Source organism: Pelecanus crispus, chromosome 22 (genome assembly GCF_030463565.1).
Source record: "Pelecanus crispus isolate bPelCri1 chromosome 22, bPelCri1.pri, whole genome shotgun sequence".
In the NCBI taxonomy this organism is placed as follows: Eukaryota; Metazoa; Chordata; class Aves; order Pelecaniformes; family Pelecanidae; genus Pelecanus; species Pelecanus crispus.
Window position 1 is genome coordinate 3733109 of NC_134664.1, and position 25687 is coordinate 3758795.

General features: G+C 58.4%; 1 protein-coding gene across 1 annotated transcript in view; it reads right to left on the reverse strand.

Annotated features, from left to right (window-relative positions):
* The window catches only part of INTS3 (integrator complex subunit 3), a 43850-nt gene that overhangs the window by 3592 nt on the left and 14571 nt on the right, over positions 1-25687 (reverse strand). The window contains exons 7-25 of the mRNA XM_075724520.1: positions 24130-24274; positions 23025-23154; positions 19449-19546; positions 18515-18706; positions 17529-17616; positions 16903-16982; positions 14491-14582; positions 13799-13905; positions 12873-12992; positions 11313-11442; positions 10359-10413; positions 9336-9439; positions 8293-8337; positions 7709-7828; positions 7403-7556; positions 5314-5382; positions 3184-3259; positions 1380-1493; positions 1245-1293 (exon numbers count right to left, since the gene is read on the reverse strand). Of these exons, the coding sequence (XP_075580635.1) occupies positions 1245-1293; positions 1380-1493; positions 3184-3259; positions 5314-5382; positions 7403-7556; positions 7709-7828; positions 8293-8337; positions 9336-9439; positions 10359-10413; positions 11313-11442; positions 12873-12992; positions 13799-13905; positions 14491-14582; positions 16903-16982; positions 17529-17616; positions 18515-18706; positions 19449-19546; positions 23025-23154; positions 24130-24274 (1968 nt within the window). The remainder of the gene's footprint in view (positions 1-1244; positions 1294-1379; positions 1494-3183; positions 3260-5313; positions 5383-7402; positions 7557-7708; positions 7829-8292; positions 8338-9335; positions 9440-10358; positions 10414-11312; positions 11443-12872; positions 12993-13798; positions 13906-14490; positions 14583-16902; positions 16983-17528; positions 17617-18514; positions 18707-19448; positions 19547-23024; positions 23155-24129; positions 24275-25687) is intronic.

A 25687-nucleotide genomic window follows, 5' to 3' on the forward strand; every position in this document is an offset into this window, starting at 1 on the left:
GGGCAGCCTGTTCCAATGCTTGACTACCCTTTCCGTGAAGAAATTTTTCCTTATATCCAACCTAAACCTCCCCTGGCGCAGCTTGAGCCCATTTCCTCTCGTCCTATCACTAACTACTTGGGAGAGGAGACCAACCACGGCGTCACCCGTCCGTGCCAGCCCCGATCCCTCCCCGCCATGGGAAAAAGAGCTCGCCCCTGCGCTCTCCGTCACGGCGTGCTTTTCGCTAACGTAATTTAGAGCTGGGATTAGATTAGCTGGCCTCACGCGCCGCGTTAATGAAAACAAATAAAGTGCTCTTCACTTAGAGCGGCGGGACGTGGCCAATCCACCCGAGCAGGCAGAGGCAGCAGAGATGGATGCCAAGGAAGCTCCAACAGGGCAGCCTGCGGGAGGTGGGTGACAGCCTGCTCTCCATGAAGTAGTGGGCTCCAGGACGCGCAAGGTGACCAAGAGCCCACCGGTGCTCGGCAAACGGTGCGCCCAAAGCTGGGGCACAGCAGGGAGCTGCTGGCTTTAGGAAGGGTGCTGCCGCTGCGCTCGTCGCCCCACTCTGTCCCCAGGGGCTTTCCCCCCGCCTTGCTTCTCAAGCAGCCCAAGCCGGAGCGGGGGGCATCCCCCGGTCCCCGCCACGCCGATGGTGCTCAAGAATCATGGAATCATGGAATGCTCTGGGTGGGAAGGGACCTTTAGAGCCCACCCAGCCCAACCCCTGCAGTGACAGGGACAGCTTTAACCAGACCAGGGTGCTCAGAGCCCCGTCCAACCTGGCCTGGGATGGTTCCAGGGATGGGGCCTCCACCGCCTCTCTGGGCAACCTGTGCCAGTGCCTCACCACCCTCACTGTAAACAATTTCTTCCCTATATCCAGTCTAAATCTATTCTTCTTTAGTTTAAATCCATTATTCCTTGTCCTGTCACAACAGGCCTTGCTAAAAGCTTGCCCCCATCCTTCCCGTAGACCCCTTTCAGCGCTGCAAGGCCGCACTCAGGTCTCCCCGCAGCCCCCTCCTCTCCAGGCTGAATACCCCCAGCTCCCCCAGCCTGGCCCTGCAGCAGAGGGGCTCCGGCCCTCGGATCATTTCTGTGGCCTCCTCTGCACCCGCTCCAGCAGCTCCATGCCCTCCTTGCACCAAGGGCCGAAGAAGAGAGCCAGCAGCCGCGTGCCGGGGGCAGCCCCGCAAGCCTGCGGCCACGGGACCCTGTGCAGAGCGTCACGCAGCCCCACGCTCGGTGGCACTTACTTCTCTCGCCTCAGCTGCAGCAGCAGGCAGGATAATGCCTCAGGGTGCTCTGCGAAGGAAAGGACACCCTCAGCACGGGAGCTCGTGGCCGCCGTGGCCCAACGCCACGCCCCTCCCGCGCAAGGGACAGCTCACCTTTGTATTTGAGGTGCTGCAGGATGGGGATGATGGTCTCCAGAGGAATGCTGTGTGCGAGGAAGAGCTGCCAGGTGCAGTACTGCTCAAAGGTCTCCCAGTCCAGGCTTTGAACTACGGGGAAGCACAGGACAGTGAGGGGAGCTGCACGGCGCCCGGAGCTCTGCGAGGTCCGGCCGTGCTCAGGGCTGGCGCAGCTCCCGCCCGCGTTACACCCACCCCTCCAGCCCAGAGCAGGGCACCGGAGAAGGGCACGGTGCCCGAAACCCCGCTGCATGTTTAACGGTTGGACTGGATGATCTTCAGGGTCTTTTCCAACCTAAATGATTCTATGTGTCGGGGTTCGCGCCATGCCGGGGCAGCTGCGTGAGCAGAGTGGGCAGCCCCAGGCGTGCCGAGGGGCTCCGGGCACCGGGGCAGGCTCTGCCAGCTGAGGCACGGGTGGCAGAGCTGCAAAGTCACTAAAGCAGCTGCTCGGGGCTCAGAGGAAGAGAATTAACAAGGCTCGCTAATTAATGGGCTTAGACTGCTGCTCGCAGCTTGTGTAACACCAAAGCTGGATCTAGGCAGCCATTGGATCCGGGCGATGGGGCTTCGTCTCCGGAAACGCTGGCTCCCGTGCACCGAGCTCTCCACGCTGGCTCTGCCCAAAACCACCCCGGCCCAGAGGGCTGCAGCCACGGCCGGCCCTGACCGCTGGGCAGGAGCCACGGGGCGCACACGGGCAAAAGCAGCGTTGGCCGGAGACTGGAAGGGCTCTTCCACTGCACGACAGCCAGCGGCTCGCACAGATGCGAGCCCAAGTCCAGTTAAAAAGCTGCAAGAGGAACTGGGTCACCCACTGGTGATCCTGGGGGGAAAGGCGAGGAATGCTGCGAGGGAGAGATCATGGGCACCGGCCTTTTCCTACACAGCGGCCGAGGGGACCACGGTCCTGGCAAAGGGCCGGGCATCCATCTGAGAGGCTTACTGTTAGCTCAGGGTGCTCCAAGGGCCAGACTAAACAGCAGCGAGGGCGTTTTTGCTCTTGGGGTGTCAGAGTCAAGAGAAAATGAAGGGAAATCCCTGCTCCAACTTTTCTGTCCACCCCTTTGCTGTCATCTCCCAGCTGCCCTCATCCCTGCTGCACTGGGAGAAGAGGTTACAGCTGTTCCCAGAAAGGCCTGGCCTCCGGCACTGCCGTATCGGCTGCTGCGCGGCAGGGAACAGCCAACTGCACGGCACACCACTGGTGTGCACCAAGACAAGTTCACATCCCCGGAGACACAGCAGCTGGGACCACATGGAGAGGCCGCAGAGCTGGGGGCTATTTCGGGACTTTCCTCGTCTTTTTTTTCCCCCTCTGCCCAGGCAGGCTGCGGATACGCAGAGCCCTGGGTTACACTTTGCCTGGCACTGCGGAGAGCCGGGGCTCCTGAGCCATCGTACAGCCAGCCTGGTGAAACCCATTAGAGCACACAGCTTGGATCACACAGCTAAAAATCCGGTTTAGGGCAGCAGCAATAATACCATGAAGAAATCCAGACCTGGGCATAACATGGCCAGCCCGAGAGCCTCTCTCGGACGCTGCACGAGCAGCCAGCTTCTGCGGGGCTCTTCTGATAGCAGCGCGGCCACAGACTGACTACAGCCTGCCCGATCAGAAGGGCAAAGCCGCGATGAAGGCTGCAGCCTTCTCCCTTCCCAGGGACTCGGGGTCTCTCTGCAAAATGGGGGCCCGAAGGCGTGGGGGTGGCCAGAAACCGCTCCGCTTTCACTCCCGCCCTCCCTGAGATGCGCTCGTGCCTGCAGGAGTGCCACTCACTCAGGATGTTCAGCACTGAGTCTTTCCGAAACATGACGAGGTTCCCCATCATCACGTGGCACACCAGCTCCTGCAACTGGGTGGCAGAGAAAACAGGGTTAGCGGGATGCCCAGGCCCTGCAGAAGCCCTCTGATGTGGGGGAGCACCGGGCAGGTCCAGAGAGCAAGCAGGGAAGCTGTCGCTCTGCCGACATCAGCCATCTCTCTGCAAGAGCAGGGATCCAGCGGGGAGTCCCAGAAACCCTGTAGGCTGCAGGTGGCTCATAAATCAGCGCTGGGTTAAGCAGCTCCGGGGAGAGGCAGCTGTTGCAAGGGACCAGCAGAGGCAAGGAAGCAACGAGAGGTTAATGGTTTCACACATCAACACCCAGGCTGGAGAGTAAGCGTCACGCAGGACAGACAGCAGATCCCCGTGGGCTGGGCCAGGGCGGGTGGGACGGTGTCGCTCTGATCGGAGAGCTCGGCTGCCGCACAAGTGCTGGGGACCTGCTCCTTGCGCTCCAGGCGCTCTTGGATCCAGGCTTTTGCCGACAGATGCACAAAGCCCACCTGGGGGCTGGCAGCGGGCAGGGCTTGGCAGCCTGCTGGGAAAGCTCTGACAAGCCCAGACTTCTCTGCTCGGGGCCCCGGACCGTCCCTGGTCTGCAGGACGGGAGCTGACGCTACCCAGACGTGTGGTGCTTCTTGCCCTGACTCACCCCCTTCATCCCTGGGAGAGGTGGAAGCAGAGGCTGGGGCATGGGATGCACGGGGAGCTGGCCCGGGATGCACCGGAGCAGGGACGGGAGCTGGGGAGCACCATGCCCCGCTCCTGCGCCGACAGGCTCAGCTGCAGAGCGCACCTTGGCTCTTGGCTGCCTTCCTCCCTGCTCCTCCGCCTCCGGGTCCAAGCCACCGCAGCCTGCTCGGGCGCAGGGTGCCGGAGGCACGCAGCAGGCTGAGCTGCCCGGGCTCTGCCCCACAGCTCTGCTCACAGAGCCCACGTGGGCCGGGCGCGGGGGCCACGCAGCCAGAGCATCGTGGGGAAACAGATGAAGAATAACAGGAAGGAACGAAGGAATTGGAGAAGGGAGGGGAAAGGAAACGCTACGGGCCTCTGCTGAGAAAAACAAAACCTTTGCATTTCAGCACGGGGCAGAGCCCAGCAGCAGAGGAGTAAGAGCAGGGCTGAGCTGGGGGGGGTCAGGGCATCGTGACTCAAACCTTTCCTGTACCCAGCTTCGGCTCCAGCCTGCCAAGCAAAACTTGCTGGCGAGGCGTTCTGGCCCCTGCGCAGCTGGGAAAAGCACGACTGGCCAGGAATGGTGTATAAATAGGGCGAGTTAAAGGGTTATCAGCAGATCACGCTCCAGACGAGCCTAGACAGCAGAAACACGCAGTACAGCATTCCTGCCCGTGCCCACCTCCCCGCCCCCAGCTTTCACCGTGACTATTTTTGGGTTGCTCATGGCAACTTGGAGTGACCACAGGGAAAGGTTCCTTTCAGGAGGGTCTAACAAGGGCTTGGCCTTCCGCTCATTAGCCCGCTGAGCCTGCAGCGGATCTCCCACCGGGACGGGAAGAGCCGGGCGCGATCTCGGCCCTGCCGGCCCGCAGGCAGCAGGGGACGCGCTGCCTGCACCTTTCCTGCGCCCTGCCGCACACGTGCCCGTTGTGCCGCTGCCCACAGCTTTGCATCTCCCCAGCGGCACTAAGCACCTCCCCGCCAAGGGGCTCCTTATCGGGAATTATGATTATTGATTGCCCGCAGCAGCGGTGGCCGTGGCGGTGCTTTTCGCCAACGCCTGCAACTCAAGAGGGATCAGAGCAAACCCTGGCAAATCTCTCCCAGCGTGCGGGCTGCAGCTCGGCGGCCAGGGAGAGCCCTTGAAAGCTTGGATTCAGCCTTCGGACGCTGCACAGCGCAGCTCCTCAAGGGAAAGAGATACCCAGAGGTTCCGGGGCTCCTCTTCGCAAAGCCCGACGCTCCACTCCAGAACGGGGGCAAGGAGGACTGAACAAGCAGAGCGCTGCCCTGCACCCCGCGCCGAGGGGCCGTTCCAGGTTTAAACCTCCCGGGAGCAGAGGAGACGAGTGCTGCCGCTTCAGGAACGCGCTGCATCCCAGCCCGGACACTGGTCCCCTCCTTACCTGGAATGAGTCGATGACGGCTACGATCATGTTCAGCAGCTCGCCGCTTCGTAGGGTCTCGTCCGGGAACTGGAAGAGTACAAAAGCAAGGCAGGGCTCAGGAAAGGACACGAGGAAGAGGCCAGTCAAAAGCTCCTATCCCCATAGCTGAGGCAAAACTCCTCCTCGGTTCAGGCTCAGACACACGCACACGTTCCTCCTTGCAAGGGGCAGCGTCGCCCTGCCTGACCCGGCGCCTCAGCGAGGGCTGGACCAGAACCAGCACCGCTTCCGAAACGCAACGGGGGAAGCGGCCGAGCGGGAAAAGGAGCCAAGAAAGCGCAGGAGGGTCGACAGGCTGATTTTCTGCGCGCAGCCTGGAGCCGGCAGGTTCGTTCACTGCTCGAGCGGGCCAAGGGCTGCAAGGCAGCGCACGGGCAGGCCGCCGCGAGCGAGCGCCCAGCACATCTGTGAGACGCAGCTGACACCAACCACCGGGGCCGAGCGGAGCTGCGCGAGGAGCCAGGCTGCTTCGATTGCGGGTGGCCGAAGTCAACCAGACCAGAGAGGTTAAAATTCCCCATTTTTTTCCCCTATCCTCGCTAGCTTTGCTGGCTGTTCCAGGGCCTCGTGCGTTATGCAGCGCTGCGAGGAAATAAAGAAAAAAAAAAAAAAAATCAACACACGGGCCAAAAGGCCAGGAAAATTGGCGGCCCCAAGCTACGGCTGCACCGTTTGGATCTGGCTGTCCAGACAGGCTGCTCTCGGGACGTTCTGCCTGACTCGAGCTGGTCGCTACGCCCACGGGGGCAGCAGCAGCCTGACCCTGCTTTGGGGAGGGAGGCTGTTAAACCCAAAGGACCAGGGAGGGGGATCCAGCTGCCGCTCTACACCAGGATCCCCCCCCAGAGCACGTGCTGCGCTGCGGCGTGGCACGGCGCCTACTCTTGCGCAGGTTCTTCTCCCCTCCCCAGGCTGTTGCTGTGCCCCCTTCCCCACCGCAGCCCCCGGGAAGCGCTCATGAGGAACGGGGCTGGACGGCCTCAACGCCCAGCAGATGTTCCCGCTGAACCAGCCAGAAAGGAGGGAGGAGCGGGGCCAGCTCATTCCTCCCAGGGAATGAGAAAGTACACGCAGAACTATGACCCCTCCATCTATTCACAGTGCGTGATGTTACCTCTCTCCAACCCCCAGCACCGCTCCCTGAAGCCGGGCGATCGCCCGATGCTTGTTGGAAGCAGCCTCCACCCTGCAACCATTTCAAATAAAAGGCTGCAGCCTGCGCAGGGCTGCAAGAGCTCAACAGCACCCTGGCAGCAGGGAGGTAACAGCAGCTCTGTCCAAGACCCAGGCAGGCTGCGTGAATTGGGACCGAGCTGTCACCTATCCGGTGCAGATGCCCCGCTCCCCGTTGCAAACGTGCTCTCTGCTACGTCCACCCGGCTCCACCTCAGCACCGAGTGCTGAAAGCAGTAGAACACCTTTCATTAAACCCAAGGGTTCCGGGACTGCAGCAGAACTCGTTCTGAGCTCTGCTTCCCCCAGACTTTGACACGTCTGCTTGGAGCCTTCACCTGCTGCTCTCCAGAAGAAAAGCAGCAGAGAGCAAAACCAGGGAGCGCAGACAGCACTGTGCTGAGAGCCAAGCACGTGCACGAGAGGAATCCGGGACGGCAAGGTTAGCATCTCGCCATCCAGAGCACATCAGGCTTTAACGGGGCTGTGAGCAGGTAGGATTTTCGGGACATGGTTTAGTCTAGTCTACCCTTGATGGGTTTAGTGTGGACTTGGTAGTGTAGGTTAATGGTTGGACTGGATGATCTTAAAGGTCTTTTCCAACCTAAACGATTCAATGATTCTATGACAGCAGCTGAACATCAATCTGACGGCAGCATGCCGACCCCCGTTAAGCTGGGCTGGGGGGGTGGATGGAGACCGTGTTGTGCTCAGCCTGACAGAAGCTTTTCTAGGCTTTATGGCTTCTCTGCTGCAGCATAACAGGCCTGAAGCTCAGAAGCAAATCAGCCCAGCCCCGAGCCCACCCGCAGGAAGGCGAGGGGATGCCCCGTGCATCTGAACTGGGGTTCCTGGCGCCTGGCAGGGGCCTTACCTCTGTGTAAATGGAGGGGGTGAGGTAGCAGAGCAGCCGTACGTCGTCTTCCTGGCAGGCCTTCATGTCCATCATCAGGCACGTGTGCAGGTCCCCCAGCTGCGTGGCCTGGGCGAAGGACTCGTACAGGTTCATCTTCCCCGCTGCAGCTTTGCTGGAAGGAGACGTGCGCAGGTGGGAGAGGAGCCTGCCAGCCTCGCGCCACAGCCAGGGCCGGGGGTGATGGTGCGACACCGAGCCGGCTCTTGGAGGCAGCACGAGCCAAATCGAAGCTTGGATGCTTCCCCGCCATCCCCGCTGGCCTACCTGGCTTTTAAATAGTACAGGAGGTGGTAGCCGATCTTGGGTTGCTTCTGATAGAGCTCAGACAGGAGATCCAGCAGCAGTGAGAAACCGCTATTATCCTCCTGCATCTGGCAGAGGTTCCTTGGGGAGCACAGCACAGCTATGTTACACTGGATCTCACGCACGAGCTTCTCTGCTAACGAGGACCGGCAGTTTGTAGGGAACCCAGCTGCCAGCACCAGGCGGGTCCCGGCCTCTCGCCCTCGGGACTGGGCACAGGGGCCGCCTCTCCTACCCCTGCTGCAGAGGATGGCGGGACGTGCAGCAGCAAAGGGGTCAGGACCAAGCAAACTTCAGTTAGCCAGGGATCCCAGGCTTCCACAAATGACAAAATGAGCCGTGATTTTCCTGTATTTTAAGTCTTTCTACTAAACAAAATGCAGCATAGGCAGAACGAAGCAATAAACTCTTCTGATTCTGGGATCAGCCCTGGGGCAAGCAGGAGCGTGGCAGAATTAGAGCCACAGGGTTCACCCATGGTGGTGCTCAGGAAGCAAACAAGCAAGCCCTAACTAGTTTATTCAAAAATTTCAGAACAGACATACCTAAATATTAGGTAGAGAGGCTTCCCCACCGACTCCTCCAGAGACCTGCGGGACAAACGCAACAGTCAGAGCTCCGTGTGCACCTGTCCCCCGTGTTTCCCCAGCAGTGGCAGGCAAAAGCCCTGGACCTTGCCCGCTGCGGTCCTTGGGCCATCAAGGCTAATGAGGAGAGAGGAACGGTCCTGCTAGCAGAACCCAGCAGCTCTGACTCCGAGCCCTGTTCCAACAAAATCCCGGAGGAAGAGTGTACGGTGCTGGTTTGTGCGAGGACAGCAGGGACAGAATCATGGAATCATGGAATGCTCTGGGTGGGAAGGGACCTTTAGAGCCCACCCAGCCCAACCCCTGCAGTGACAGGGACAGCTTTAACCAGCCCAGGGTGCTCAGAGCCCCGTCCAACCTGGCCTGGGATGGTTCCAGGGATGGGGCCTCCACCGCCTCTCTGGGCAACCTGTGCCAGTGCCTCACCACCCTCACTGTAAACAATTTCTTTCTTATGTCTAGTCTAAATCTATTCTTCTTTAGTTTAAATCCATTATTCCTTGTCCTGTCACAACAGGCCTTGCTAAAGATTGTTCCCATCCTTCCTGCAGGCCCCCTTTAGGTACTGGAAGGCCGCACTCAGGTCTCCCCGCAGCCCCCTCCTCTCCAGGCTGAACACCCCCAGCTCCCCCAGCCTGGCCCCGAGCAGAGGGGCTCCAGCCCTCCGACAGATTTATTTAGGACCCTGCATGCCCTGGTCAGACAGTCAGAAGCCACCAGAGCATCACCTAAACTGAGCTGCGAGGCAAGGACCTGCGGCAGCAGGCTCTCCCTGCGCTGCTGGGGAGGAGGAGGATGGTCTCTTTCACGCCCTGGATATGACAACTGTTGACCAGCCCCACACTGACCGCTTGTGAACCCTGGAGTGCTTCATAAGGGAAGCTGCTGGCTTCAGCACAGCCTTCTGAAAATGGTGAATATTTTACTGGGAAAAGCCCAAGTCCTAGTGTGAAGGGATGAGGCACCAAAAAAAAAAAAAAAAAAAAAAAAAAGATCCTTACTCCTCTGTGATTTCTTCTGGCAAAACCTCACCACGGAAGTGAGCCTTAAATAGCTCCTGAAGGCAGGATGCAAGCACTGATAACTGCTCCGAGTCAAAGTCCTCCTGGTAGAGAGAAGGGAAGGAATGAGAGGAGAAAGCACAAGCGCAAACCCTGCCTGCCCAGCACAGGTACAGCTGGAAGGGACGCAGCAGAGTCACTGCTGCGGGGAATGGACCCCAGGCTGCTCAGGGGCCATTTTGCTGCTATATTGCAGCACTGGGAGCTGGCCACCAGCGAGACAAGCCCCTAATTGATGTCCAGCTCGGAAGCACTTCACAGTCACCACAATCCACTTATCCTCTAATGGCTAGTAATTCACTCAGCTCAGCTCTCCCTCTGCAAAGGGCTAACAGGGACCGAAGGCACCTGGCAACGAGGATTTACACCCTGACAAGCCCTTTCCCCATGCTGCCACAGAGGGGAGAAGCAGCTCTCGTATACCAAAAGGCCACTCGACTCTCAAGGGAGCTGATTAGAGGCAGGCGATGCAACCTCTCCTTGAACGCTCAGCTCCTGGGAAACATCCGCAGCTCTTCTGCTGGGCAGGGCTTGCTGCAGCCTCTCCTGAGCACAAAGCCCAGGGCCAAAAGCGAGGGAGCACACGCAGAAGCCCCCAGGAGCTCTGTGCACTACAGCAGCCACGCGGGGCCAAAATGTGAGCGCGCCTCACCCGGTGTCCCATCCGAGAGCAACTACCGGGGACGTTTAGGCACGGGGTCTAAGGAAACACAGCATGGACGGAGCGGTCTTCCCCTGCGAGACCCTTCCAGCAAGCAGCAGCTTGGGGCTGTGTTTAACGACCACGGACAGAGCTGCACAGTGCCATTTTGAACTCGTTTAGGATTTGAGTGTCCTCAGGCTTGTGTCCCGCCTTCGGCAGCAGCTCTAGGGGCAGGCTGGGAGCTGCGCTGCCCGCGCCGCGCCAGCTGCTCTGGTTTTAGAGTTGGGCAGCAGCGTTGCTCCCCGGCTCTGTGCAGTTACCTCCAGGACTTGATCCACGATTTCCTGCATGACCTCACACTGAGCTTCCGTATCGCTGGAGCACAAAAACAAGAGGAAATCCAAGTTACATAGGAAGATACCGAAAGCAGGGACAAGGGGGCTTTGTGCTGAGCTGGCTCTGCTCGGGAGCCCCCAGGACCTGGGAGTGGGGGAGGCTCCGCTTTGTGCTGGTGCCAGGCTTAGAGGAAGGCACGGCTCAGAAGCACACACTGCAGAGACCCAGCCCTGGAAGAATGCGTTTCACTGCTGCAGCACCTACTTACAAAAGCGCCTGAGGTCGCCTGCAGCAAGACAAACAAATTAAATAACTAAAAGCCTAAGATTAAATGAACTTAAAGCCATAAAGACATAAATTACATTAAAGCAGTCTCCTGTGCTGAGGTCTGCAAAGCAAGAGCTTTTTTTAACCTTCTCTAGATGGAGTTAATTTCAAGGTTGCTGAAAATCAAGAGTGGAGGTGGGGAAGTCCAGAGCACGTGCGGACACAGGTACATCTCTGCGCGCAGGGAACGCGTCCCATGCAGAGATGTACTGAAGCCCCCGGGCAGCAATGGCCCCAAAGGCCTACGCAGCCTCCCCTTGCCAGTCCAACAGCCAAGAAGGATGAAACTGGGAGCCTTTTGCCTTCCTGTCACTGATTCATAGAAATGCTGTAGCCACCAGCAAATTGCTGGTGTGTCCTGCTCTGAGCCTGCTCCAAGGACTAATTACAAGGCTTTTAACCCAGCACCTTTCAAAACCACTTGGATGTTTTCCTGCAGGAACCGTGCAGGAGGACCTCTCCGTGTTAAAGGGAGACAAGCCACAAGATCGCATTAGCTCCAAGAGAAGGGCTCTGGAGCAAGCAGCGTTGTACAACAGGACTAAAAGGTCTTGTGCGTTGTTGCCCTGAAGAGATCAGCACAAAATGTAACACGACCAAACGACACCAACCTTCCCTTCTGCAGCTGCAGGACTTTATCCTTCAGTGACTCATCCAGCTGGTCCAGGAACGGCGTAATATCAACAGGCTCCTCCACAATGGTTTCTTTGATCGGATGAAACCTGAACTCCCTTTTCTTCCCTGCAACAAAGAAAGCAACAGTGGAATAGTCTATTTTCCCAAGCAGCTACACCTAAGCACCAGAGGCAATCTCTGTCCCAGCAGCAGGAGTTGTGCGGGGCCGCGGGGGCAGCTCTCGCCCCAGGGACGAGCAGCGTGCTCCCAGCGTGCGCTCCGGCCTCAGATCTTGCCTTCACCCTTTAGAGATGTGTCCGGGTCACGGTGGGCAGGAAGGTGGGATGGGATCCAAACACAGGGGCTGTCCAGAATTGGGGTTCCCGTTCAGTCCAGTTCCCAAACCCAACACTTTGCCTGTCCTTCCTTCAACATGCTCAATGCACGTAGCTAGCTCGCGCGTCTCTCTCCACCCGAGGCACAAATGCTTGTGTTTAGGACTCTGGGACTGAGATACCCCAACTGCTTTTCCACACCCTCATCCTCCAGGCTCATTTCAGGCCACAAAAATGAACCGCAGCAGAGTCCAGAAGTACCAGGGCCAAGGCAGAAGCACTTGCAAAGAAGCTGCCACTAAGGGACGGGACAGGGTGGCCGATCCCCTTTGCAAAAATCCTCTCTGCACATGGCTTTCGAGTCTGTGTCCCTCTCGGGGGCCCCACGCAGCTGGCAGGGCTCGACGGGACTACTGCAGACAGTGCTACAGCACAGCGTCACATCCTCGCCCCCAGCCTGGGCCCGCGGCCCCTCCCCGCCGCAGGGCTAGCCCTCCGGCATGGCAGGAAGCCCACAAGAGTCCAACCACCAAGGCCAGGAACAGCTTGAGATGCCTCCAGCTCCAGAGAGCGAGCAGAGGGGATTCTGGCCTTGCGCAGTCTTGTCAGCCCCATGGCTTCGAGAGGGAGCATAATGAAAACCATGTGGCTGGGCAATTAGAGGCCTGAGCCTCATTAGCAGCTGCCTGAGAACAGAGACACCCTGTTCCCAAACAAACCATCCGGCACAGCATCTGCCACAGGGATTCCCAACCATGCAGCGCAGCGGGGCTTGAGACTAGTCAGACATCTAGAGAGGACACATGGCTGGAGAAAGCGCTACGTTCGAAGGGTCTAAGCTCTAGGGAATAACCAGGCAAGGAGATGAAGCCCAACAGCCTTTCCCTTTGAGCACAGATCTGTCTCAGATCTACTGAGCCTGGCTGTCAGGGCCTGGGAAGCAGCAGAGTGCCGGCCTCAACACCCTCTCTTGCAGAAGGAAAGCTGGATCTCAAGAAGGGAGCCTGCCTCGAGCGCAGCAATTCCCGCTGCTCGTGGGAAAGGGGCTTTGAGGGAACTGTGCTTACAGCTGGTTGTCTGGGGATCCTCCATCATGAAGGGAAGGTGCCCACGAGCCAGCGGGGAAACACTGTCCGGCGCAGAGGCAAGCGGCAGCTATTCACACTGCGGCGATGCAGAAGTACTTGGGAGCATCGGCGCCCAGCTGACTGCACTCCTCACCTTTGCTGTTCAAGTCGTCTTCGTCGTCACTGAACGCGGCCTCGGCGTTGTCATAGCAACTGTCATCCTTTTCTGACATATGATTGTCCATCTCCATGGAAACGGGTTCCTCAATTTTGACTGCAAGAACGTAGGCAAAGGGGTCAGAGCGGAAAGCGAGGTTACAACAGCTCCTCGCACAGCCGAGTGGCAGGGCAGGCTCTGCCTGCGAGTCGCCTCTACCGACAAACAGGCTCCAGCAAGGAGATGAAAGTGCTTTGAAAAGGGAAGAAAGAGTCTGGGCAAGTGAGGGACCCTGGAAAACTCAAGCTGGGGACGGGCACTCCCAGCGACTCCATTTAACCATCCCTACCCGGCGCAGCAGGACTGGCTCATTCTCCACCCAAGCTGCCCAGCATCCTTTGTGCTTCATCCCTCGGCCCAGGCCAAGAGCAGAGCCCGAGTCCCTGAGCAGAGCAACAGCTTTGCCAGCTCCATGAGGCCGAGAAGCTTGGGGCAGCAGGGTTTGCTGGTCCCGTGCGTCCCTTCAGCCAGAGCAGCTGATGGCAACAGGAAAACCAGCCAGGCGCACAGGCACAGTCCTTCAGCAGATCTGGCAAAGCGGCAGCACTCTTCTGTTAAATACAGGTTAGAAATGCTTGCTCTTTGTTTAACCTAATTATGTTAATCAATTAGCCTACAGAGAAGAAAGGCCCCTATGGAGCAGAGAGAGTAACGGGCAGTGCGCACCTTTAGCATACGGCAGGGCCGAGATGAAGGGAGACCACAACCATCCATAAATAGGGGCACCTAGAGCCCTCCTGTCCCTGGAGCCCCAGCCCGACCTCCGAACGGCTGCTATGGCTGCAGGAGAGCCGGGGAAAGCCCCGTCTCCAGGAAGGCAGCACCCGCCGCAGCCTCCCTCCGCCACCCGCCCCGCTCCCTACCTTCGATGGGCGGCGAGGGCGAACTGCAGAACTCCGGGAATTTCTCCCTCAACATGGCGCGGAGCTCTTTGTCCAGCTTGGGGTTGTCGAAGAGAGGGGCCAGATGTCTGCGTTGGGGGGTAGGAAGGGAAAGCGATGAGAAAGAGCTGCGACGCGGTGCCCTGCTGCCTAGCTTCGCCTCAGCGGACATGCAAGGGGATCTCCTCCCTTACGTCAGGGCTTTGGTTTGCATTACGGGCCACAAGCTACGAGGTCCCCCTTCCTTCCTGCAGCTCAGCTGGGGTTCCCTCACCGCCACCAGTGGGACCTGTGTCACCAGAAGGCACATGGGAAGGGGAGAAGAAGGGGTCTGACCTCCTGGGAGGGGAACTGGGCTGATGCAGGAGCTGTCTGCAGGCTGGAGCACCATGAGCAAGGCTGCTCCGTTCAGCTTGGGGACATTTCTATTCATCTGTCGTGGAGCGGCTATGGCTTTCTTAACCCACCCATTCCCTCGCTTCAAGGAACAGCTCTCAGGACAAGCCTCAGCAGCATGAAGACACAGCTACGGCTTCTTCCACGGTTCATACACAACACAAATACCCTCCGCAGCTCTTACAGAGCCTGGAGGTTGTGTTGACTAGGCTGGTGAGGCCCAGGAAAACTGGTGCACAGCAGTCGTATAAATGCAGTAAAATTCAGGGCTGTCTTACGCAAGGACTCGCTTCTCCACAATGTGGGTGAGGGAGTTGAAGACGCCTTGCCGGACGTGAGCCTCCAGTGGGGGGTAGAAGTTGGGAATGATCTGAAAACAGGAGAACGACCACGTTAGTGCCATGAACCCTTCTGCCTGCCCACCAGGCCCGTGCCAGCTGGCAGGACGCAGCCAGGACTAGTAGCTAAGGCCATCAGTCAGCTTCTTGGGTCACCCTCGACTCCAGCCCCGCATCCCAGCTGCTCTTCCCCAAGAGGGGCAGCAGGAGAGCTCCGAGTGCAGCATCTCGGGGACGGTGGACAGAGGGGGAACCAGCCCATGCCTCTGGCTTTGCTACCGCAGCGGGCCAGCTGCTGCATCTCCCAGGGATGAGAAAAACACACGGATGCTGCCTCGTGAGCTGCGAGAAGTCCTGGAGCTTGCCAGGGCCATGCTCCAAGCAGCAGCGACCGCTGCAGGAGCGGGGGGAATACGAGAAGGGCACCCCAAACAACATTCAGCTCTGTGCACACACAGTCCTTTGCTTCTGGAGGGAGTAAAAGGACTCCTCCCTGAAATCTGGGTCATCCCGGGAACCTTCCACCTAGTTCCTCTGCCAGAAACCAGCAGCTGCTTTTGGACTCGGGCAGCCTGGGGACAGGAGCACACAGAGCGTGCTGGGCGTGAGGGAGGGAAGTGATGCAACTCGCAGCTCTTCCAGCACTCATGCCACGGAAGGACCCCGCTTCCAAGAAACACCATCAGCCCTCCCTGGGACCAAATTACTGGAACCAGCAACTCTTGGCACTGCTTTGCTCAGGACCTCGGGGCAGGACCAGCTCTGCTCCCTGCCCAAGGAGAGCTGTCCCTTGAAAGGGAGATGATGGGTCTGACTTGTCCCCTGCTGCAGCGAGATTCTGTTTGCCCTCGGGGAATGACACTGGGCCAAGCATTTCATTAGGTACTAAAGGCAACAATTCAGAAGCCTTTTTCCTACTTGTGCTCATCATTCTGGAAGGATTTACTTGCAGAGTTGGGAAGTCTTACATGTGTTCCTGCAGTGGCATTCCCACTAATGAATGACACATGGGCCCAGCGCTCCAACCTCCAGGAATGGCCCTGGATTTATCAAGAGACCGCAAGGACTCACCAAAGCCTCTCGTGGCTGGTTTTAAGAGGCGAATAATTTGGCTGAGTGTCCGCAGCAGTGTGCCTGACTGTGCTCTTGGCAGATCAGCAAGGGGAAAATCCCTCCTTAATTTAGCATAGGTAAGGGGAGGTTAAAAGGGCTGCCAGCAGATACCGAGCTACTCTGCAGGCTATTTCGCAATCAAGAGGCTCAGGGCAGAACAAACCAGATGATGTGCCGAGGAATGCGGAAAAAAAAGAAAGGGGATCAACTTTTTTGTTTTGTTTTGGGGTTTTTTTTGGCTCTGAAGAATGGGCAGCGAGATGACACTATTCCGCTGTTCCAGTATCTCTAGGGATTCATGAAATTCCCTTCCTGTGGGACGGAGAGGCAACGGGCCTTTGCCCCGAAACTCTCTGGGGAGTGAAGACAGATGTCTTGCCTGAGCCTGCGTTACCATTCCTGCGCTTCACGACCAGTCAGCACAGAGCAAGGGGGGGGCCTGCAGGGAGCAGGCTGTGCGGCTCACCACTCGGCTGCTCCCAGCTTCTGTCTTGGCAGGGAAGGAAAAGCACTTGACCTACACCAACGTGCTGCTGCACCAGCGATGGGTGGTGGGGAGGAGAGCAGGGCTGAAGGGCCTGGCTGCAATCCCTAAGGGAGCACCTCCCGGCCAGCACACTTAGAATCATAGAATCGTTTAGGTTGGAAAAGACCTTTAAGATCATCCAGTCCAACCATTAACCTACACTACCAAGGCCACACTAAACCAGTCAAGGGTAGACTAGACTAAACCATGTCCCCAAGTGCCACCTCTGCCCGTTTTTTGAACGCTTCCAGGGATGGTGACTCCACCACCTCTCTGGGCAGCCTGTTCCAATGCTTGACCACCCCTTCCGTGAAGAAATTTTTCCTAATATCCAACCTAAACCTCCCCTGGCGCAGCTTGAGCCCATTTCCTCTCGTCCTATCGCTAACTACTTGGGAGAAGATTCCACTTCCACTCCTCTGCACCACGGAGAAGCGTACGGGGCTAAAACGAGCCCCCGAGGCTGACACGCTGACCAGCTCTCTTTGGAGCGTGACCTCTGCACAGCCGGGCTGGTGCAAGCAGACGAGAGCGCGGCCGTTTCCCTCTACACTGTCCTCCGCTGACACTCCTGAGGAGTCTCTCTGTCCCGCTGGTGGCAGAGGGACTGCGTGGACCCCAGCGGTTGCTTTCACAGCCCTCCTCAGTCAACCCCCGTCACACAACTCATTTGGTAAGCCGGGTAATTCCCCAGAGAGCGAGGGGCAGCTCACCCGGCACATGAAATCCAGCAGCGTGGCAGTGATGGCAGGATGAGGCTTCATGGAGTGATGCATCACCAGAATGGCAGGCTCTGGAAGGAGAGAGCAGGGAGCTGAGAGCCCCAGAGATGCCCATACCCCCTTCCTGCAGACTCAGCCTCCTGCCCCTGGGGCGCAGAGGGAACCACCTTCTTCTGGCTTCTACACACCCTTGCCCTCATCCAGCTCCTAAATAACGCTTAGGCTTCAAACGGTGGCCAGAACCAACTTCCCTGCAGGCAGGAGCTCCCAGCAATGCCGCCGGCTGTACCAGTCCTCGCTGGCGTGCCCTGGCACAGCCCTGCAGCCGGGCAGCCTGCCTGCCCATGGGCAGGGACGCTCTGGGGCCAGCCACGGACCTCAAGGAAGGCGCTGGCTGCTACCACAGATAGGAAAGCCACAATTAAAAGTGCCTCGCTCGAAGCAGCGCTCCTGCAAGCCAGCAAATCCCAGGAGTCCGGGCAGGGGAGGGAACTGATGCCCTTTGGAGATAATCCCTGTGCTTCCCCCACCAGATCCCCCTGCCTCTACCAGCTCTGGAAGGCATTAACCCCTTCTTCAGCCCTTGCCCATTCAGAGGAAGACCCTCCCTGGAGTACCTATGTTCATGATGCTGTCCTTCTCGGGGTTGAAGAAGAGCCAGTCATAGAACAGGGCCAGTTTGGCATTTGAAGCAGCAACATTGGACTAGAGAAGGAAAAAAAAAGAAAAATACAAATTGTCTGATGAATACGGCGCTGAGCCCCCGTCCCCTCTGCACGCCTGACGTGCCAGGCCTTGCTGCTGCGAGGCGGGGGCTGGGGATGCTCTTCCCACCAGCGGGATAGGGCCGAGCTGGCGAACCCCCCAGTCCCTGCTGCTGCCGCTGCGCAGGAGTGAGTTTTCAGAGAGGGTGGGAAATTCCTGAGCAAACCTGCCTGCTTTGAAAGCAGCTCCAGCCACAGCAGCACGCAGAGCGGCAGAGGCCAAGGCAGCCCCAAGGCTGGGAGATACAAGACCATGGGCTCTGTAAAGCGCAGCCTGGTTACAACCCCACGTCGTGTCTAACCGGGACCCACACATCCCTTGGCATTATCTGCCGTGTGTTCACAGGCACAGCAACAGCCATTTCCCCGGCTGCTTCTGCTCTGTTTGACAAGTGCTGCGGACTGCAGTCCTGGGTGGGACAAGGGACAACGGGCTGAGCGGAGAGAGTGGAAGCCAGCGAGGCTGTAACGAGGCATCTCGTTGCACGCACTCTCGCACCCCGTTGGGACAGGAGAGGCCCCACGCCTTCTAGACGGGCCATAAACTTAAAGCAGAAACAAAGGGCAGGAGAAGCTGAAAGTGAGAAGGTGGGGTTTATGCTGGGAAAGCAGATCCCGCAGGATCCAACGTGCAGCAGAGCCAGGACTAAAATCCAGAGCACAGAACAGAGGTTGATGTCCTAACCACCGCTCTGCAACTCCCTCTGTCAGCTCAGCCAGCAAATACCTAACCCCAACCTCCCTGGCAGCTTCCAGCATCGGCAGGTTGCCCCCTTCTCTGCAAGGGAAGGGATCCCAGATTACATGACTCGCTTTCGGGTCTGGCCCTTGCAACTCACCGTGCAGGTGGTGAGCAGCCACCCGATGATGGCCCAGCGTGGCAGGATGTCGGAGCTGAGCACCTCGTTGGAGGGGTGGACCACACCACAGATGTAGCGTATGAGGTCGCAGCGCAGGGACTGGCTGTCTGGGGTGGACAGGTACTGGCGCTGAAACCAGTCCTGGTACCGCTTCTGCTGGCCGAACCGGACCTGAACGGAGAGACGCGGGTTTTGCTCGAGGCTTGGGGAAAGGCTGCTAGAACCGCAGTCTGCCATCCTCCAAGTTGCCTCTTTCGGCAAACTCCGCTTCACGCCCCGCTCCCCACCAGCCCCGTGCTGGCAGCGTCTTCAGAGAGACCGAGGAAGCAAGAAGGCCATTGTGCGGCGTTCTCACGCAGGGCCCGTCTCCAGCCGAGCAGACGGGACCACACGCCCCGCGTGTGCGGCACGGCGCAGCCCCTGCGAGCAGCCTCAGCCAGCGAGCCGCTGGTCCGGAGGCATAGCGAGGGGGAAGCGAGCTCTGCCTGGTGCGTGAACACAGATAACGGTTAACCCCGGCGCTGTCACCGCGCAGCTCCTGGCCTCTCTTGAATACGGCTGCTGTTGTCGGAGCCGCGATAACCCACCGCATTGCGGCCATTCAGAGAAAGCGCTTGCCTTGGAAAGCGGCCAGCCAGGAGCAATGTTCCCCTGCAAAGCTGTTTTGTGCCTTTTAATGAATACCAGGGATGTCTCAGGCCCATCTACATCAGCTCCTGCTGGGCAGCCTCTCCTCCTCCTGTCGCCTTTAGATGCCAGAAGCAACAAATACTTGCACCAGTAAAGCTCTGCCCTCCCTCCCCGTGCCCAGTGCCAGCGTGGGAATGGGACTGGCGCGCCGCGGACCGGGCAGGGACGAGTGCCCTCCTCCCCCGCGCTGGCACAGGAACCCCAGCGCGCATGAGGGAATTACCCGCGAGGTCATGAAGAGCAGCTTGGTTTCCATGTCGGGAGTGAGGCGACACGCCAGGAATTTGCGAGAAGTCCTCGACTGGAGGAGCTGCAGGACACCTGGGGAGAGACAGAGGTCGGTCTGTGCTCACACGGCCCCACGGACAACACAGCACGAACGGGGTCCGGGTGGGGATCCACCAACATCTGCGGCGAGGTGAGTTCGGAGCATTAAGCTCCGTTTCCCCAAGGCTACAGGCAGTGGAAAAGGACCGAGATTTTGGCTGGAAAAGGTCTCCTAAAACATCTCCTGTCTGGAGCAAGCTTTTGTCAGAGATCACTAATGAGGACGCCAGGAAGGAGAGCCTGGAGAAAGGGAGAGAGGACGCCCAGCAGGGCAGGGACAAGATCTGGAGGACAAATGAGAAAGTCCAGACGCCAAATCCCAGGCGGTAACCAACAGAGCACGTTCCCCACCTCCCACCCCTCGGCCTGGGCACCAAAAAGTGGGGCTGGCGTAGAGAGCACCCATCCTGGGCCGTGCCAGCACCTAACTCCAGTTCCTCCCCTGGAGTAAAGGTACCCAGGTGTGACGACAAAGATCAACACGAGAGAAAAACCTGCGCGCGCACACGTGTGTAGAGAACGGAGGATGGGAAGGAGAGGTTGCAAAAGCCGCTCTCGTTCCCAGACAGCTGCAAGAGGAGGAATTTATGACCCGAGCAGAGAGGCTTTTGCCGCTGCTTGACAAGACCTGAAGGATTTACAGGGCAGCCAGCTCTGACGCAGACAGGCAGGCGCCAGGGACGCTGCACACACGAGGTGCGCTTCGCCCTCGCGCCGTTTGGGAGTCGTCCTTCTGCCGCGCAGCCGCAGGGTCGCACCTGGGGGACGGCTGGAGGAGGGAAGCTTCAAAGCAGAAAGAACGGATGCCGGCTCCTGCGGAGCTGAGAGAAAGGCTGGAGCAAGCTGCGTAGTGGGGGAAGAGAGCCACAAAAGTGCCTTGCTTGTTAAGAGCTCCTAGCTGCTCAGAGGGAGGGACGGGTCCTGCGCCCGGAGCCACCCCTTGCTGCGGTTTTCCCTCGCGCTCCGTGCTGCTGAGCTCTGGCCCTGGTCGCAGGAGCGTGGAGCTCAGCAAGACCCACTCGGATCGGAGGTTACAGAGCGACGCAAACCCGAGAGCACACGGACCGGCAGCTGCTAGAGAGAACAGCCACCTTGCAGAGCAATTGTTACAGGCTCTCCACAGCAGGCAAGAGGGCAAAGAAGTAGTCTTAGAATCATCCAGGCTGGAAAAGTTGGTCTTATGACCAACTGCAGGGGAAATTATTTTGGGGAGGGGACTTTCCAGGCTCCACATGAGCAAGTACGAATGAGGGGCACCCCTGGACAGATCAGCTTCTGCTCGGTGTCCTCCCATCCACAGGGTCCTCTGTGGGACAGGGAGGAGCGACAAACCCAGCCCGGGCTGCTGGTGCGCTGCCAGACACAGCCCACCTCTCCCTGCCGCCCCGAGGCTGCTGCACCCTGCCCGCTCCAGCGCTTCGCAGCTGAAACGGCGAGGAGAAACAGGCTCGCATGTGCGTGTGCATGCGCTTACCCGGCTGTCGTCTCACCTCTACGAACCACCAGGCAAAGCCACGGGCCACTGGTTGTGGTGTCAAACAGAAGAAAAAGGGAAACGAAGGAGGAAGAGCAAAAACCACGGGGAGTTTGCTAGTTGTCAGAAGAGAATGAGTCAGGAGCACTGATGTTAGCCCCAATTTAGCTATCGTTTTGCTGGGTCATTTGGCTAAAACTGGCAGCAAACCAGGAAATATAAGGATATAAGGAAGAAATTTTTTACAATGAGGGTGGTGAAGCACTGGAACAGGTTGCCCAGAGAGGCGGTGGAGGCCCCATCCCTGGAACCATCCCAGGCCAGGTTGGACGGGGCTCTGAGCACCCTGGTCTGGTTAAAGCTGTCCCTGTCACTGCAGGGGTTGGGCTGGATGGGCTCTAAAGGTCCCTTCCCACCCAAAGCATTCCATGATTCTATGAAATAACCCTGAGCAGCTGCCCCTACCGGTGTGGGAAGCGAGTGAAGCTAGCGGGACGCTGGCTAGGTGCCCCAGGACTCTCCAAGCATGGACACGAAAGCTCAGCCCTCAGCTGGGAAGATCCAGACGGAGCGAAGAAATGTTCCTAGCGAACGTACAGCTGCAGGAAGAAGCAGGGCTGAGCCCTGGAAATGTGAAACGTGAGCCTTCCTTAGGTGTAGGGCTAAGGCTCCCCTGCCTCCGCGAGCCCCACAGGCTAACTCCGATCACCCAGAGCGGGGAACCGGGTCACGGCAGCCCTTCGGCTGGCAAATCTCAGCAGAGACCAGCAATGACAGGAGACAGGAGGTTCTGGAGATGGAGAAGAAGCCAGAGATCACAGAGCTTAAGGAGCATTTAATCAAACGATGTGCTGCGAGTTTCTCTGAGCATAATCCGAGATCTTTAAAGTGACATTAACACGGCCCCTGAGAGGAGAACAGGCACTGGGGGCGGGGGGAGACCACTTCAAAGCTCCATTTCCAAAGACCAGAATTGCTGCAGACAGATAATGATGTGACAGTCCCTAGAGAAGTGAATAATTTATACCAATAAAAATTATAAATATAACACTCTCTCCATCATGTATATTTTGACCCAGACTGTGCAGAGCGCTCCACAGCTGAGTGTTCGGCACGCCAAGCGTGCAAGGCCACTGGGAGAAATAAAATCCCATTTAGAAAGTGTCAGTTGCTGCATCTTCTGGACTTCTTGCTTTAGAGCTATGGAGCTTCATCAGGCTCTTTTCTGGAGAGTCCGAAGGACTCAGACACTTTATGTCTGGGGCTCCAACTTCATCTCAGCTTAATTAAAAAAAGGCAACAACTACAATCACGGAAGCGTTAAGTCCAGAACAAGCAACACAATTTAATGACCCTCGTCATGGCCCAGCCATGTTCTCATGATCTGTCGTTACAGCTGCCCAAAGTATCTGTTTTTCAGAATGTTTTAAAGCCCAGATGCCTAAAAGCTTCTGCAGCATTTAAAAAAAAAATGGCAAAAGCTGCCAAGCATCGGAGCTGACCATGGGAGACTGGTCCAGGCCCTGCCCCTATTCCCCAGCTCCCTGCAGCCAGCAGAAAGCTGCTTTTGGAGGCTGCTGCCTCTAGTTAGTGACGAGAGGGGCTCTGGAAGCAGCCACGTGGGCCTTGATGCTGATGAAGGCGGGATCACACGGTGTAATTATAGCTCTCTGCATGCTCTTCTCTAGGAGAGCATCTGGAAGGAACCCACACACCCCATGTGTTTTGCTTTAGTCGGGCTGTAACAGAGCCCGTCCGCTCTAGCACGGCCCTGAGACCTGGGCCAGATGGGGTGTGCAGAGTGAAAAACAGCGGCCGTGCGGGATTTGTGCTCCAGCTCACCCTGCCATGGGCCGACGGCCACGGCAGCCTTGCCGCCAGGGCGTGCGAAGGCAGGAGGGGGTGGCCTGCGGCTAGTGGGGCCCCGGCAGAGGCTCGCCCTGCGTGCGGGCAGGGCAGGACGGAGCCGGCTGCCCCTTGGGCCCCAGCCCTGCCTACCTGTGAACTGCGCGCTGAGGACCTGCGGGTTGTGGATGATGTCCTTCCAGAGCTGCTCAAACTCGGGTATCCTCGCAACGTTTTGCAGCAGCCGCACAAGGTCGCGGCCGATCATGAAGCAGTCCATGAACTGGGGAAAGGAGAGGGGAAAAAAAAAAAAATCTCATTTACTGTTTACCTGCTCCTGAGCAGGGGGAAGGGAGAAGGCACTGGGGGGCAGGAGGAGGGGAAGGGAGGAACAGTCAGTCCTTCAACCTCACCGCCGGCTCCAGATGATTCACTCTTTGCACAATATCTACACTCCTGCCCCTGGCAGCCTGCCCCTCTTTTGAAGCTAGCAGGTTCTGAGAGGCAGGGTGACAGGCGGGAAGGTCAGCAGCTATTTTAAAATGTTCCCTCTCTTGTAAAGCAAACAATCGGCCCATAAATCTGACATTTTCTCTCCAGGACTGCAGCCAGTCTCTGAAGCTAGGACTTGACACTTGGTCCTTCCCGCCCAGCAAAGGAGGAAGGGGAGAGCGGGCAGCACTCCGGCCAGCGGGCAGGGAGCTGCAGAGCCATCACGTCCCGCAGGGCTCAGATGCCAAACGCAAGGATTCCTGCCTACACCTCTAGCTCTGGTGGCTTCTCCTACGTGACATGGACCAAAGAGCGGCCTGGAGCTGGCTATCGTGTTCTTGCTAAGCCTGCAAAGACACTGGCTGCCTCCCGAAGGGAGGAACTGATGCTCTTGCAGCTGTGGTAAGCCACAAGCACCGAGGTGCCACAGCAGCAGAAAGAGAATGGTTTCAACCCTTGTGGCCGGAATAAAAGAGACTGAAATGAGGCAGCCTCATCAAAACAGCTGCTCTGCCCCTCTCCACAGCCTGGAGTCTGACAGGAGAGCTGGCGTAAGGGTTCACAAACCACTCGCAGCCTGCACTGAGAACGAGCCACACCCCGCTGCCTGCACGGCGCAAGCTGGGGGGTGACTCTGGGGAACCAGCACGTCCCACCCTTCCCGCTGCACGAGGAACACGGGCAATGCCACGCCGCGCAGACACAGGCTCCCCAGGGAGGCAGGTCTCCTTCGCCGGCCATTTTCCAAGTCCCCTGAGTTGCTCACCCGTTCACGGAGGAGGGAGATGCAGAAATCCACCTCCTTCTGACGAAGGACTTGGAGCTGAGATGTGCCGTGATGGTCCACGATGAGCCGTAGGTACGTGTACACTGCCATGGCTATCAAGAGGCTGCTTTTCAGTACCCACTCTCTGTAAAGGAAGAAAAAAACAGAAACAACTTCAGCCACCTCCGTGGGGGAACCACGGCCAGAAGCGATATAAACGTGGAGACTCAGGACAGGGGAAACTGAGGCACCAAGGAAACAGCAAGGGCAGGGACTCCGGCCGGTTGTGCCGGCCCAGACAATGTTCATGCCCGGACCATTCCCGGCTCCGTAGCGGGTGCTTGCTACGCTTTGGTCCACCTCCTCCTCCCCCAGGACAGCCCCACCACAGCCCGCCAGCCGGGTGCTCGCACCCCACACTCTCTGGCAGGGGAGCAGACGTGCTCACGGGCGGATTTCCATGGCCACAGAGATTTCCGCTGCCACAACGACCCAAGGTATTTGCAACTGCAAGCGATCAAGTGCTCAGGAGCGAGTGGAGGGAGCAGCTGCCCCACGAATAGACTTGACCTTGATACTTGGTGTTAGACCAGCCACCACAGGAGCCTCTTTGCCGCTCTCCATAGCCAGAACAGCACCGAGCAAGAGACGCTGCACTAGGACAAGCCACAGAGGACCTTCCTGTACGATCAGGCCCCAAATGCTCTCATGCACACCCACTCAAGAGGTGTTTTCATGCTCCCCTGCCGCCAGTCTGCCAGTGCCAAGTGGATTAATCCAGCAAAATCCGTGGCATCCTGAGCAGCAGGTCAGGCAGGGCCGCTGTTAACGAGACAGGGCAGCTCTCGAGCCCTGCGCTGGGCGGGGAAGTGGCTCCCGCAGCACTGGTGGCACAAGAAGAGCTGCGCCGACCCTGGCTTGACCAGGCAACGGTGCGTGGGGCAGGAGGAAAAGAGCAGTCATGACTACTGGGGAGCTGGAAGCACCGAACGGCAAGAACTGGGGAAAACCAGATGTGCTTAAGATCAAATACTAGGGAGATTTGTGAGAGAGCAGACCTGGCTGCACAGAGAGGGTCTGCGGTGGGAGAGGCAGCACGGCCCCATCGTGAGCACGGCAGGAACCCGTCCTGCCTCGGGGAAGGACAGGGGCAGGCAGTGCTCTGGTCAGCGCAGGGGCTCTACACCCAGGACGGGCTTTCTGGAAGTGGATTTATTTCTCCACCAACTGGCTCTGCGTCCCGAGCGCGGGCAGGTGCCTCAGCCCTGCTCCCTCGGAGCGGCAGAGCCCACTGGTGAAGTGTTTCCATCGGCTGCTCCGCCGCTGTCTCCTGCCTGTGCTGCCCTGTCTGCTCCGTGCGGCAGCGCCCCGTCTGCTGGGTGTGCCGCGTTCTCAACCTCCCTTATCTAAGCACAACAATAAATATTCTCGGTCCATAAAAAGGACCTCGTCAGCTTAGTTATTTGTGCTGGATGGCAAGAACGGGCCAGGCTGTCTCGGTGCCTCCAGCGTGATTGATCAGCCACAGCATCCCCTGGCTTGGCGAGCTGTAAATCAG